This window comes from Passer domesticus, chromosome 2 (genome assembly GCF_036417665.1).
Source record: "Passer domesticus isolate bPasDom1 chromosome 2, bPasDom1.hap1, whole genome shotgun sequence".
Lineage (NCBI taxonomy): Eukaryota > Metazoa > Chordata > Aves > Passeriformes > Passeridae > Passer > Passer domesticus.
Window position 1 is genome coordinate 76,917,812 of NC_087475.1, and position 14,067 is coordinate 76,931,878.

A 14,067-nucleotide genomic window follows, 5' to 3' on the forward strand; every position below is an offset into this window, starting at 1 on the left:
GGATCAAAGCCTAAAATCAAGCAGTTGATGTTACAAGACATGCAGCACCACTTCACCATCAGAACTGAGCTTCGGGACAGAAGGCGACCAGAGTGAGCCAATTAAACATCTTTGCCACACAAGCTGTGGTCTCTCTGGGCCAGTGACAGGAAGACTGGCCCAAGACACTATCTAGAAACTGTTAAGCACAAGACCTAACACCATCAATAGCTGTCCTGTAAGGATGTGGGCAATGAACATTTAACTACAAGCACCAGGAGTTCCACTGGGCAATATCTGCTGGAAGCCTGACAGAAATTAATCAACCTTCATTTATCAAAGCTGAAGTAAAGTTGAAGCTAGAGAAAGCAATGCAAAAAGCATTTAGCAGTTTTAGATAAGCTAGACAAGACACGGCTGGAGTGGGGAATAGATCTTCTTTCTCTCTTTTCAAATCTGGAACCAGGACCATGCCTTTTGCTCTATTTATCTTACTCTCTTTCACCTTATAAGCAGAAATGAAGTTAGTAGGGGACAATGGAAAACAGCTTTCTCCTGCTGTTAGTTAATTCTGCAACCCTATCCAAAGTCTGTGCTACTCCTCAGAAGTTCTAGGATCCAAACCCTGCTAATAAACAAGTGAGAAGGTCAATTACAGTGCAAAATCAAAAGGCAGAAAAATTCAAAAATTACAATCACCTGAAATGAGCAAACACATCTAAGTTAAAAGTAAACAAGCTTGTAGAATTTAAGTACCTAAAGCTGAAAAATGTCAATATCTTTTGGTTAAAAAGGTTCTCTTTATAGTCTAGTCCCCAGTTATATAATCACGGTTTCAGAGTCCTACCTCAATGCAGTTCACAGCCAAGTCATGTTACAGATAACCTCATAAAAATTTAACAATGTCTAACCTTAGTTAAACACTTCAGTGCAGTATCACCAACATTCCTTCAACACGTTATGAATTTGTTTTTCCTGCATGCACCATACAAGTATCTCTTCCTCAAACAGGCAGCTTTGTATTTCCTGCTCATGCCACATTCTGCTCTTTTTATTTTATATATGTGTATCTTTCTGACAGCTGCTTGTATTATTCCTGTTCTCTCTGACCACTGTTTGCTCCATTCTTCTCATCTACTGCCTATGCAATTTTAACTTTAAGAAAGAAATAATGTTTCTCTGATGTTTTTCATTTTATTCCCTCATCCTAGATCCCCAAAATGTCTTCTAATGTCCATTTTGAAAGTAGTATTTCTAAGAAAGAGCACATCTAAAGTAGGAATATCATAACATATTGAGACTTTGGTGTACACCTAAAATTCATCAATAAATATTAGGGGATCACTTAATGATATGATTTGGTAACTATATGGAAGCTGAATATAAAAATCCAGTTTCTAAATTATTATCATCATCATTATCATCACATCACTGAAAGGATGTTTCTGAACATTTTATTATTTCAGGAATGAAAGTGCAAAATATTTCAAATTGATAAGATTTTAAGCAGTCATCAGAACAGATTGTGGAATGTTTTTATATGAGCGTACTCTTTTTAACCATGAAATTAAACTAAAAGTTAGGATATTAGAAGAAGATGCTGCTAAGTGGATTTTACTGACTTAACATATCCAAGTGAAGAACCAGTGAAAAAACCACAACAACAGTATCAATGATTTTCATACACCTTGGTGATTGCACAAATGTGCTATCTTCAAGGGAAACTCAAAGAAGAATGTAATTATCTATAGTTTCCAACACAGTATTTAATGAAAAGTGGGGGGGAAACACCTCTTGTTTCAAGTGACAGGAAAAAACAGAGGGTTTTAAAAGCTTTTTGTTGTTAATTTGGGGTTGAGGTACTTTTGCTTGCCTGTTTAGTTGGTAAGTTCTTTCTTTTTACATTCCCAATTCCCCATTACTTACCAGGACATGACTGCAAAAATCTGCACTCTAAAGAATATGGTTATTAATGTGATCTCAGCACATTTTACTTTTTCTACACCTCATGTATTTGTAATGATCCTGACATGCACAGCTCTTTTCAAGTACTTCGAATTCAAAGGTGAAGAGCTTCATTTTATCTGTTAGCTAGGACTTGCCAGTTTCTAATGCATCCTGTTCCTTACCTTCCATGGCTATGGAAAGCATTTAAATAAGGGGCTCTGCACCCACACAGCGGAGGATGCAAAGACCTCACAGGCAGAGCAGGAACAAACAAGTCTTTGTTTCTAGAAGAGGGGGATTTGAGGGAGGAGGAGGGGCAGACAAGTTAAAAAACATGGGCAACTTAAGACAATAAAAAAGATCTTGTCCTAAAGTATGGTTTCACAATCTGCAGAATACAGCCAACTGCAATTGCTGCAATACATTTTTGAGAAAATTACTGGTCTTTAAATGCTACACATTAAATGTTCTACTGTCAACAGCAGAAATGCCTCTTCTGTACTACACCAGACAATACCTGACAATTCCTGAAAAAGGTTTAGACTGCTATCGATGTACATGAAAAAAACCAAACAACCAAAACCCAAAAAACAAGACCAAGAGAGAGAAGCAATTACCAGGCATCGGTGCTAGAGAGAAAAGGCCAACACATTTTTAACAATTCAAGCATAAAAAGCTAATTTCTCTCCCAAGGTCCTCTGTCAGTTGAAAATCCCAAGTCCCAAGGCAGTGACAGCTTGCAGTAACACAGCACCTCTCTCCTATGAAGAATTACATGCAGAGATTTCACCCTTAATGATTAGGAGACACAGCTGAATGTTTGATGTTGTTTCTTTTCTATTTATAATCGCACCCTTCAAAGCTAAACCTAATTTTAATCTGCCAATTTGAAGACACTATTTAGTTGAACAAAGAATAACAAAAAAGCTCAGGATGCGAGCATACTATAGCTGACTGTCCTTACTAATAAGAATCAAAGTTTTCATTGGGGGAGCTAAAGAACTTATCCCCTTCAGCTCCATTTTGAAACTAGACAGCTATTGTGCATTATTTTTGGCTATAGTCAGGTTTTTACCTGGTGCTAGTTTGCAACACTTCAACAAAGGCAAAAATCCTCTTTGATTACATTCAAAAGAGTGGTGAAAAAAAAATACCAGTAGGATTTGAAAGAGTCTTGGAAGTAATAAAAAACATGTTCCAAGAGGCTTTTAAAGAAAGGCTTGGTACAACAATTTGTTGTTTAATCAGGATGCAAGTTATGTTTCTGGATTGTATTCTTTATAATGTATTGATACATTACTCTAAGGAAATCCCACTCACAGTTTCATAATTCTGCTGTTATGAAACAACCTAAAAATTAGCACAATAAAATATTCCATTGATTACAGTCTCTGATTAATCTGACAATTCTGGATCTTAAGATGGGGGGAAACCACAAATAGGCTGTTCTCAGGGCTCCTTTTGCTGCTTTAAGTGTACAAATCTTAGTGTCTTAGGCAAACAAATATTCACAGACTCCTGAGCTGAACTTTTGGTTAAAGCAAGATATATCCAATGAAAATAATATTACAGAATCATGTCCAAACTACAGATTGGTTACTCTGCATTTATCAACTAGTTTCATTCAAATCAAATTAGTATTTTTCGTTTTGTTTGAGTACCACTACCGCACCTGCTGGTTAAAACAATATGAATTAAGTTCCTTTTTCTTTGATAAATCTGCCATTTTTTGAAGTCTTTCTGTATTGTCAAATGTAGATATGCAATAGCTGGACTGACTTCAGCACCATTAAGACTCTACAGCATGTACAGACAGACTCTTGAATCACTGGTAACTAAACTGGTGTAAAAAGTTGTCAGTTCTTTTCCCCCCACAGCAGTAAACAGCAGTATTTATAAACCACTTTCACTCAATGTATTCCAGTTTCAGAAGAACTAAAATATTCTGCCTAGCCAGAAAAGCAAATATCAATTATATTCAGCACTAAAGTAAGTTAAGTAAGTAGCTTTTAGGAACTTCAGTGCACACATATAAAACAAAACTCTTTAAACAATGGGCTCTTAATAAAACTTTCTTTTAACTCTCTACATAACACTTTTTTTAAAAAAAAATCAGTTTTAATTTTGGAAAGCTAAACAAGTTTTAAATTACTTGACTTACAGAATGCAAGCGATACTGTAAGTATTAGCACTACAGAACTATATAAGACACAATGCACTGGACAGATTATGAGAAGAAACCTGAACTAACGTTGTTTACATTTCTATTTTATGTATGAAACACTGAAGACTACAGCAAGTGCAGGAATCTGAGCTAACCAAGGCCTTGTATGTCTGTGCATTGACTCCCTGGCAAAATATATGTAATGAAAGCTAGTCCACATGTTAGACCAAAGTTTAATCAGTGAAGAGTCTACATAAGGCTATTAGCTGTGAACAGTTTCACTGTTTAATCACCACATAATACTTCCTGGGTTAACTAACCAAAAGACAAGCTTCTTTACAGTCTATTATAAAATAATGAGATAACTTTTTAAAATGCAGGTTTCCTTTAATTTATTTAGTGGAACAAACCCTGAATATATGCATCTGCACATCTTCATCTTTTTTAAAAATCTGTCATAAGCCCTTGAGAAATGATTAAACAGAAATTACAAAACCCAGTAAAAACTACTGCAAAAAAAATCAACAGTATACTGTCACGAAACACTTCTATATATAAGAAACTACCATCATGTTTCAACATGATTTAATTCAAAGGCAAAAACCTGATGTCTTTGAATTTAAGATCATATATGATTAGATATAGACTATATAATTACTGTGTATATATTTTTAGATTACAGATAATGAATCATGTTCACAATGATCCACCTTCAACTTTTCACACAGTATGCTCATTAACAGGAAAGTGCAAACTGCTGTATTAGAAGGATGTGGTGGAAAAAGTGTCCCTGTTAGGAGTGCAGTTTCCTTTCACTATCACAGCTGCTTAGCACAAGGCTGCAAGCATGCATTATTTTTACTGGCACCCAGTCATCATTAGCAATAAATCTCCTTTCCTGAACAGGATTAAATTACTCTGAAAACAGAACAAACCCCAAAACAGGTATAAACTTACATAAACCTACTGTCCTGATAAATTCTTAAAAAAAGTGTGGGTTTCTCTTTCTTTCATAGTCTAGAAATATTCTACCTAAAAGTAGGTAACTGCACCCTGACACAATTCCTGTGGACAGATTTAGTGATTTCTTCAGTGAACTTCAGTTAATAGGTATAAATACATCCTGCTTTCAAACAAACCCAGATTTCACTTTCTGATATAATCATACACAAAAAAATAATTATTTACTGTCATTACCATAAGGCAGCACCTGTCTTTTACAAAGGAATGCTTACCAGTGAAATTTCATCTGCCTCTGCAGATTTGCAGCAGGCTTTGACAGAAGTCACTATTTCACTGAAAACTGATGCTGTAAACATCTCTGACACACATACCAAAACACAAAAGTCTTTACCCCACCCTAAGTGATCTCCTGAAACTGTTCTTCTGGAAAAACTGACACAGGTAAGTGAAAAATCTAATACCACTAGACTTTTTAGATGAGTCAAATCCTCCCTTGTTTTACAGAATATGTAAATAAGATATGCCATTGCATTTGCAGACCAAAGCCACTTGTGGCTCATGCTCTGCTTTTTCTGCAAAGAACTGAAGGCAGACCTAGAACTTACGAAATCTTAAATTCTCCTATGATCAGACACAAAGTCTGGGCTTTTTTTTTTTTTTTTTGACTAGACAAAGGCCAAACACCCCAGTTTTCCAATCTAGAGCTCCAGTTCTATCTTGTTCAAGAATTTGCATCTTGATAGGCTCCTACAAACTAATCTGGAGGAATAGATATTAAACAAAGTGCTAGATATGTAAGGAATAAGAACGCAATGCTATGGAATATCTCCTTTTAATTTCTGATACTTTAAAATTAGCAGATGCTCCGAAGCTTAAGCTTTAACTGAATGTCAACCTTGTTGTGTGTTTGCTTGCTTTTTCTTTAAACAGAAATGAGAAATATATGTTTCAATGAAATGTACATTTCACTACAGTGTTTCTGAACAAGCTCTTTTCACTTTTTCAAAGGCACAATGTTTTTATACTACCAAAAAAAGGAAGCAGAAAAACCTGATACATTCTCTGTAATCATACTGTCATCATCAGTTTTATTTCCTTTTCTAATTATGCAGTCAAGCAGCTACTGTACACAGAGCCCCTATGGCACTTTTCATAATGATATTAAACACTGTCTTGCTTTAGCTTCCCCCTCATCCAAAGTTCATGCAGAACTTCAAAGAACATTAACATTATCTCTAAGTGGGAATGATAAAGTCATGGCAGTGATTTCAACCTGAGGTCACAAATTTTGCTTCATACCCCATTATTGCACCTCCAAGAATTGGAAGACCAGAAGGAAAGAAACTGGTAGTGTGCAACATTGGTATGACCTTAAGCTACAAGCCTTTAAAACCCAAGGAAACTCAAACAATACCTCGTTTTACTCCAAACCCTACAGACACTTGTCTGACTACTGGAGTAGTAAGGTCCCCACACCAAACTGAAACCAGCAGAGACATGGAAATCAACTCCCACTTTCCAGTATTTTCCTACTTCAACTTCATATTTGAATTTAATATGTTAAGCACCCTTAAAGGGCAAATTATTTAAGGTTGCATTTCAAAACCAAGTCCTATCATTGGCAAACTTAAATAAGAGTTAAAATCCCTTTAATGCTATTTGATACAAAAAGCCAATTCTTGGAAACTTACAGCAAAAAAGCTGAACAATTTTAAACCTCAACTGGTTCTAGGAAATCTGATTTTATAGGAAAAGCAGATGTTCTTCTACTTCACCAACTCCAGCCACTCAAAATGCATAGCTGACCTGCTTCCTATCCAGATGTTTGAGTACCAAAAAACTGCATTATGTTATCTGAAAGGCTCAAAAATCCAGTAGGATCTGTGAAGAATGACCAATGAACAATAGCAAAAAAGACAAAATGGTCCAAAAGACAAGTTCAACCTGACAGTACAATCCCATCAAGGGAAAACACCCTCTCCTAAATAAAACAAAAAAACCAAGGCAATTTGAGTCCTCTCACTATGAGGCCTGCAAAGGCACTGAGAAGGTAGGACAACATGTTTTTACCAGATGCTCCACTAGACAAGAATCCTGCTGACACAGGCCTAAGGACCAACCCCCTCCCATCCCTACTCCTTTGATCCCATGTCATCTTTATGACTGCCTGTGCCTGGCATAAGGAGACCCTCCTTTCATACTTAGTTCTTTCCTAAAGTTTGTGAATTGCCCTAACACAAAACTGTTTTAAAGTCATATTTGTAGACTTGGTGGATGAAAGTCTGAGCCACAGGACTTCACTGACACTTAAGTGGTGTAGCTGAAGACCTCGAACCCATTTCAAAGATGTTAGACTTGAGTCTTGGAATGAAGTTCTTATCTTCAACTTGGAGCACTCAGGTTTTAGACCCAGCCTAACCCACAGCTATTCTGACAGAGGCTCTTTTCTGATGCATTATTTCTAAAAGCCTGCTCCAAGAAAGAATATATACTAATTACATTCCTTTATTTTCTGTTTAAAAGCATGAATGCTATACCAAAATGCTCCACACCAAGTCAGTTCACCTAAAATAATTTTTCCAACTCTTTTTCTAGCCCCAATAATAGAAAATTCCAAGCACTATTTAAAAAAGAGCTATATCCACACCTACTAGAGAAAATTAAGATGAATGCAAAGCTTCCATCTGATGAGGAACATAGAGAGACATAAAGGCTGTCTCCCTGGAAGCTGGGAATTCAGAAGCAATTAGGGCAAAAACTCTTCATACCTTCTGCGTCTGAATACTGGAACAGAGGAGTATGTTTGCACATACCATTCAACAGCTTTGTTTTCTTCAATGGTTCTTAAGATTAGTGAAAATGGCAGAGAGAGACATTAATTTCTCCTTCATTTTCAACCACTGTAATAACCAAAAGCTTCAACAAGACAAAGATAAATTTATCCTGCTTCTGGAAGTATTAGTAGTCACAAATATTGAAAACCAAGACTTTATATTAAAGCACAGTGATAAAAAAGGGTATGGTCATCCTCAGGGGAAAATGCCAACAGAAGTTTCAACCTATATTAAGCACAGAAAGGTAAACTTCTGAGTCATTCACATGCTATTTAGGGTCACAGCACATATTTGTCGAGGATCTCCACATAGTAAATAAATGCAAGGCTCAGTAATTTAACTCTGTCAAAGATTTTTTTTTTTCTTCTTGTCTGGAATGACTTAAGGAGGTCACAAGTAAGAAAGCAACAGGAATAGAATTTTGTATTTTCTTGGCTCAAATGATAAAAACATAAACCACAATACAATGTGTACAACTCAGGTTTTCAAGGAAAACGCCTTCAAGCTCAACAGCAGCTAGCAGCTTGTCTCTATTTGCCATCACTCTAGATCAGAAGAGCCCACATGCTTTTTTTTCCTTTCCTGCCCCTTTCAGTTACACTTGAGCTCTTTGACTGAAAAGGTCTGGAACAGATTAAAAGTCCGACCACAAAATAAAGAGCCTTGGCATGTACTCAAGCCTGTCTGGGATACACATACACAGTGGGCCCAAAAAGGGAAGCTATGCAGCAAGAAACCCTTAATCAGTCTTTTGGACATTTCTAACTTCTTTCAGTTTAACTGCACAGCCTTAACATTTGATAGAGTTTCAGTGTGCACAAGACAAGCAGCTTTTGCCCCTTCAGCTGGACCACTCTATTTACAGGAATACAACATAGTTGTGAGAAGCAAGATTCATCTCACTCACAACCTCTGTCTATTAAGACATTTTCCACATCCCTTTTTAATTCCAGTTCATCTTTGGAAATGATAAAGTAATGCATGTAAAGAAAAACAGCTACCCTGCAAGATTACCTGAGTAAATGAAATTGCAAAAGGCAACAGTGATTTTCAAAATGACTGCCTCCTTTTCAGCCTTACTCACATACTAAATAATTGTGAAGTTGCAAATTAGCCACACACTCCTCTTGCAACGTGCAAACAAGTCTGTAGCTCTGGCTGGTGTTAAAGCCAGCATGGACATTTGCCAAAGCTGACACCCCACCTTTGGGCTCAAGTTGCATAGTGGTTCAACCTGTCTACAAACTGGTGAGCAGTTTATAAACAAAGTGTGACAATCTCGTGTTCTCCATAAGAGTAAATGGATCTTGTAAGTAGGCACTCAAGCCTACAAACCAAAATGCAGAATTTCTAGCAGACATTTCAGAAAACAAAACAGAAAAGTGACTGTTGAATTTTGTAGCTCTGTATTTATATGGCATTCATGGAGTTAATGCCTCTCCCAGAAGGGGCCCACAGTTGTTGTTAGGTCAACCCCTGTAAAGCTTCAAAGGTTTTGCATCCCCTCAGCCTGACCTACTCAGTGATCTGCACACTGTTTTCATTTAGCTGCACTGAGTCCAAAAGTAAAGCCTGAAAACCACAATGATCTCTTTTTTTTTTTTTTTTTCACTCCTACTGTTTTTCCATGGCTCTGGAAAAATAACCAAAATCCAAAGGAGCTGAAAATAGTAAGTTATTGGGAAAACAAATCAAGGACAAGCTAATAAGGCTGACACCCACAGGTCATGGCTTTAACCAGAAACCAGAATTTTAACACCATACAAAATACATCACTTGGATAATCTATGAAAGTATTTGAGAGTCTTCACAGTATATGTGATTTCTATTCATAGTTACCAGTGCCAATTTTTATTGAAAAGTTTGCAGTTCTGCTCTTCACATAGATGAAAAATATAATTGAAAACAATTGCATAAAAGTTCTGCTTTGTTTAATTTCTCCATCTAGACTTTGTGATCATTAAGTTACTATTTCTATTTCCAATATGACATAGTCTTTATCCAACAAAAAGGTTATTAAAGTAGGAGCAACAAAACTAATAATTTCTCATCATATTGTTTAATATAGAAAATTTTGTCATGATAATCACTGTGACAAGCTGGAATTATAAGCTGGTATATGTTTCAAGTGTATTTAAACAACATGAACTATTATCTGACAATGCCCTCTTAAGATAGCACAAAGGAAAATAAATATTTGTTTAGGAATTAAAATAGTCTTCTGTGGTAAAGTTTTGTTAATTTAAAGGGACGAGTGAGCTTGACTGAAACTGTCTCAATAAGTAATTTCTGAATGTCACTACTTTGGGGAACTGTATGGATCATGTGGCAAAACACCAACCCGTAGCATTAGAAACTTAGGTAATATAAGATCCTGAAGGATACAAACTAATAGTTTTTATAAAAAAAAAAAAGTTATTTAAATAAGGCCTCTACAACTCAAAATATATTTTAGTTGTACTATAAAAAGTTTTCAAAATATGCCTGCAAAATTAAAGCTGAGTGAACTGAAGCAAATCAAGAATTCTGAATTGAGATGAACTTTTACCAAAGCGTGGGTCAAGCCTTGGGTCTAGCCAAGATGTGGTCTTGTTCTTATGGTTTATGTAGTAAATTTCTCCATCCTGGGTCATAGCTTGTTCCCATCCATCGGGGAGTGGGCCTGCAATATAGAAGGAAGGAGTTGATGGCGGGCTCTTGTTTGCTCCTGCTGAAATTGATCTAAAAAATATTTTAACATTCTACATATATAACAATACATGAAACAGAAGAGTTTCAAGCTCTTTTCTGGGATTAAGGGCAAAGAAGTGCTGGGTGAGAAACCAAGGAACAGGAAACACTTCTATAATTTTTATTTAGGATTGGACTTTAATTTTCAAACTTGTTTGTATCCTTTCATATCCTTTGACACATCATTTTGCTATAGCATTCTAGTATAAAACCAGCAATAAGTCAAGCCTGCCAGAATGAAACCAGCATGTGCACCAGGAAAAAGAAGCAGAGAATAATTCTACCTCTCACAGAAAAGTTCATCTAGTGATTAAGACACAGCAGCAGCAACAAGCTAACACTGAGGAGAGCCTGAAATATTCCTGTCTTTCACAAACAATTAAAAACTGAAGTGACAAAACTCATTTCCTCTTTCCCTCATACTCTAACTTTCAGTGAAAGCATTCAAGGCTTAAGCAGACAAAAATGCAAACCTGAAGAACAAGGCAGGCAAACAAGCAATGACAGAGCAAAGGCAAGGAAACACCATGAGCAGTCACAAAGACACAGGACTATGAACAGCAGTGCAACACCTCTACAAGCAGAAAGGCACACAGAGGAAAAACTACTTCTAGAATATGGTCAAAGGGAGGTATATAATGATGGTGTGGAGTCCACAATTGATGTCTGAACATAGCCTGAGGAATGGTTCCCATATGTTCCCATCAGCAGCTTTCAAGAAACTACCTTTCATTCCTTTTCAGCTCTTAAACCCCTTCTTCCCATCTCTATATGGTCACGTACATTCACCCACACATTTGCGTAGACTGAAAACCATTTCAAAAGATGATATTTATCTCATCTTATCTGGAAGGTGCTTTACAAATATATGGTTTTGAATTTTTATGCTCACATTGACACGGACTTTTAAAAAGGTCTAAATTAGATACAGGAAGACCTTCCCTGTATTTTAGATTTAAGTACAATCCTCAAATTATACAACAAAAGATTCACTACACGTTAAGAATGTAAAAGAAATTAGAACAAAACCTGCTGTAGCAGCAAGCCATTGTATTTCAAGTTCTTCTACTCTTCCTCAGTGAAATAAAATGATAAAACAGCAGAAGCCATCTGGGTGTTAGACTAACAGATTATTCTGTATAATGTAAGACACACTAAGTATACACAAATATCATTATTTCACACATGAGATTCAGGTACACCCAAAAATATGTGCCCATCTGATAAATGTCTACAACATCCATCTTCAAACTACATTAGCTCTTGACTGTAACTTTGTCTTGAAGTCATGCTCTTGCTGAAGAATTCAGTCTAAAGCTGGGAGAAGAGGTGGGGAGGATAGATTAGTTTGCTTAATCTCAAAAGATGTTCTTGAAGAAATGTCAAAATTAGTAAAAAATAATTGAATTGCATTCCAGTAATATCCCAAGGCATAATCAGGACAAGAATTTCTTACCGTGGTATTTGAAGATCCCTAGCAAACTACATTTCTAATTTAAACTTTCATTTTGGCTCAGAAAACAAAGCCCTTCTCTATTAACTTCACTATTCCATCATTGGTGCTACAGATGAATCTCAACTGAGGAAAAACAGTGAACACCAGGCATTTTCTTCCCACCTGTAATACTCTAAATGTTGCCTACAAGTAACGCATACCTCAGTTTTATCAGAAGCCGAACAGAACAGGCAAAAAAGAGTGACAATACTGCACAAATGATGCTTAAACCCTAAGATACTCACTTGTACAAAAGGACTTTGATGGAGAAATTAAAGCTCCAGTGCAAAGAACGCAGTACTTTTTTACCATACCCAAAGACCAGCCAGCTAACCAGTGAGATGTTTTTTTACAAAAAACCAGGAGCACAGAGACATGTCCCCCATCATCCAAATGTAGAAGTCAATGAAGAACCAAACTGACTCCTTTACTGCTGAGCCAACATGCTAGCCATGCAGGCAGACCTTCTCACTACAACTCTCCTCAGTCCTGCTAAGCCATACATGCCTTGGAAAAACTCAACAAGAAATTCTTTGTGAAATTCAAAGCCAGAAAAACCCTCTTTGGCTTTAAGAAAAACAAAACCAGCCTTGGGGTGTCAGTCCTGCTGAACACTGAAATCCGTACTGGTCCAGCATGTTCCTTTGTAGCAAGTAAGAACAAAATGCCTTTGAAGAAGGCTGCCAGGAGCTGATCAGTCCATCCACCTGGTGGAATAATGCTACTTAAAGAGATTCAGTGATCTGATGAGTACTAGCTTACTACTAGAGACAAACCTGGGCAAGGTTCTCTTTCTCAATAAAATGCACAGCTGTGGAACAGGACAAAAAGGTTCATCTGCTCACCTGGCTGTCACAGCAGCAAGCCTTCCTTGCTAAGTGCTTCTGCTAACTGCAGAAGCAGAGCTTTTATCTCTGGAAACTTTTGGCATTAATAATGTAGCTTGCTTCCTTGGACAATAAACTGCTCTCATGTTTCTGTTATCATCATTACATACTGAAAAGGCAGTTCAAAAATTGAAATTATTGTCTTCTGTAATTCTTGTCTGGTTTTGTGAGTAATTGTGAAACTACAAGACAGGGCTGATTTTATAAAGGGTCACTTGACAAAGTCTGTATTTGAGGCAACTACCAGAGGAAAGAACTAAACCCATGCTGAAGAATAGGAGACACATTCACCCAGAGCATCTAGGAAAATTCCTTTGCAATTAGAGGCCCATTTCCTCCCAAAAGTCTGAATAGGAACAGAATTTTCAGTGTTAGATAACCTAGGTCACAAAAGCTGAGTCCTATATTGCTGCTACTCAGACCTTCTCACTAAAATTTCCACAGTTACTGTAGCTCATATTGTATAGAAACAGCAATACTGGGTCTAACCAAAATTCAATTTAGTCCAGGCATCTAGCCTGGGGTGATGGACAGACCTTGTTGGCTGATGAAAATAGCCCATTTAGTGACTATCACACTCTATAAACTTTTAAATAAAGCACTGAATACATATAGAGGTAGAGAAGCTATGAATAGTCACTTGGCCTCCAAGTATGTTGGGCAGTGGAACAGGCTCCTCAGCGGCGTTGACATAGCCCCAGTCCTGACAGAGCTCAAGAAGTGTTTGGACAATGGTCTCAATGGTGTGACTCTTGGGGATGTCCTGCAAGGGCCAGGAGTTGGACTCAATGATCCTTGTAGGTCCCATCCAAATCAGGATATTCTGTAATTTTATCACAAGTTATTCCTTGGGCCAGTTTCTGTCTGCTTACTAAGTGCCAAAGTATCTCTCAAGTATTTCTCCAGTCTCCCCTCCAACTTTTGTAAATATTTAGCATAAACAGTATCCCTGTGACTGGTCCCCATTACTCGTTCTGTTGGGTGCCTCCTACGACAACTGAACACTATCACAACTGTAAGTTTAGAATTCTATGAAATAATTTGCACAGGGAGACACAACCCTTCTAG

At 37.0% G+C, this 14,067-nt stretch overlaps 1 protein-coding gene across 8 annotated transcripts in view; it reads right to left on the reverse strand.

Moving 5' to 3' along the window:
- YAP1 (Yes1 associated transcriptional regulator) overlaps positions 1-14,067 on the reverse strand; it is an 88,001-nt gene that overhangs the window by 19,970 nt on the left and 53,964 nt on the right. For 4 of the 8 annotated variants that reach the window (XM_064409429.1, XM_064409431.1, XM_064409430.1 and 1 more), the window contains exon 4: positions 10,436-10,549. The exons of the other annotated variants lie outside the window; for them this stretch is intronic. In XM_064409429.1, coding sequence (XP_064265499.1) covers positions 10,436-10,549 — 114 coding nt within the window. The remainder of the gene's footprint in view (positions 1-10,435; positions 10,550-14,067) is intronic. 8 annotated transcript variants of the gene reach the window in all.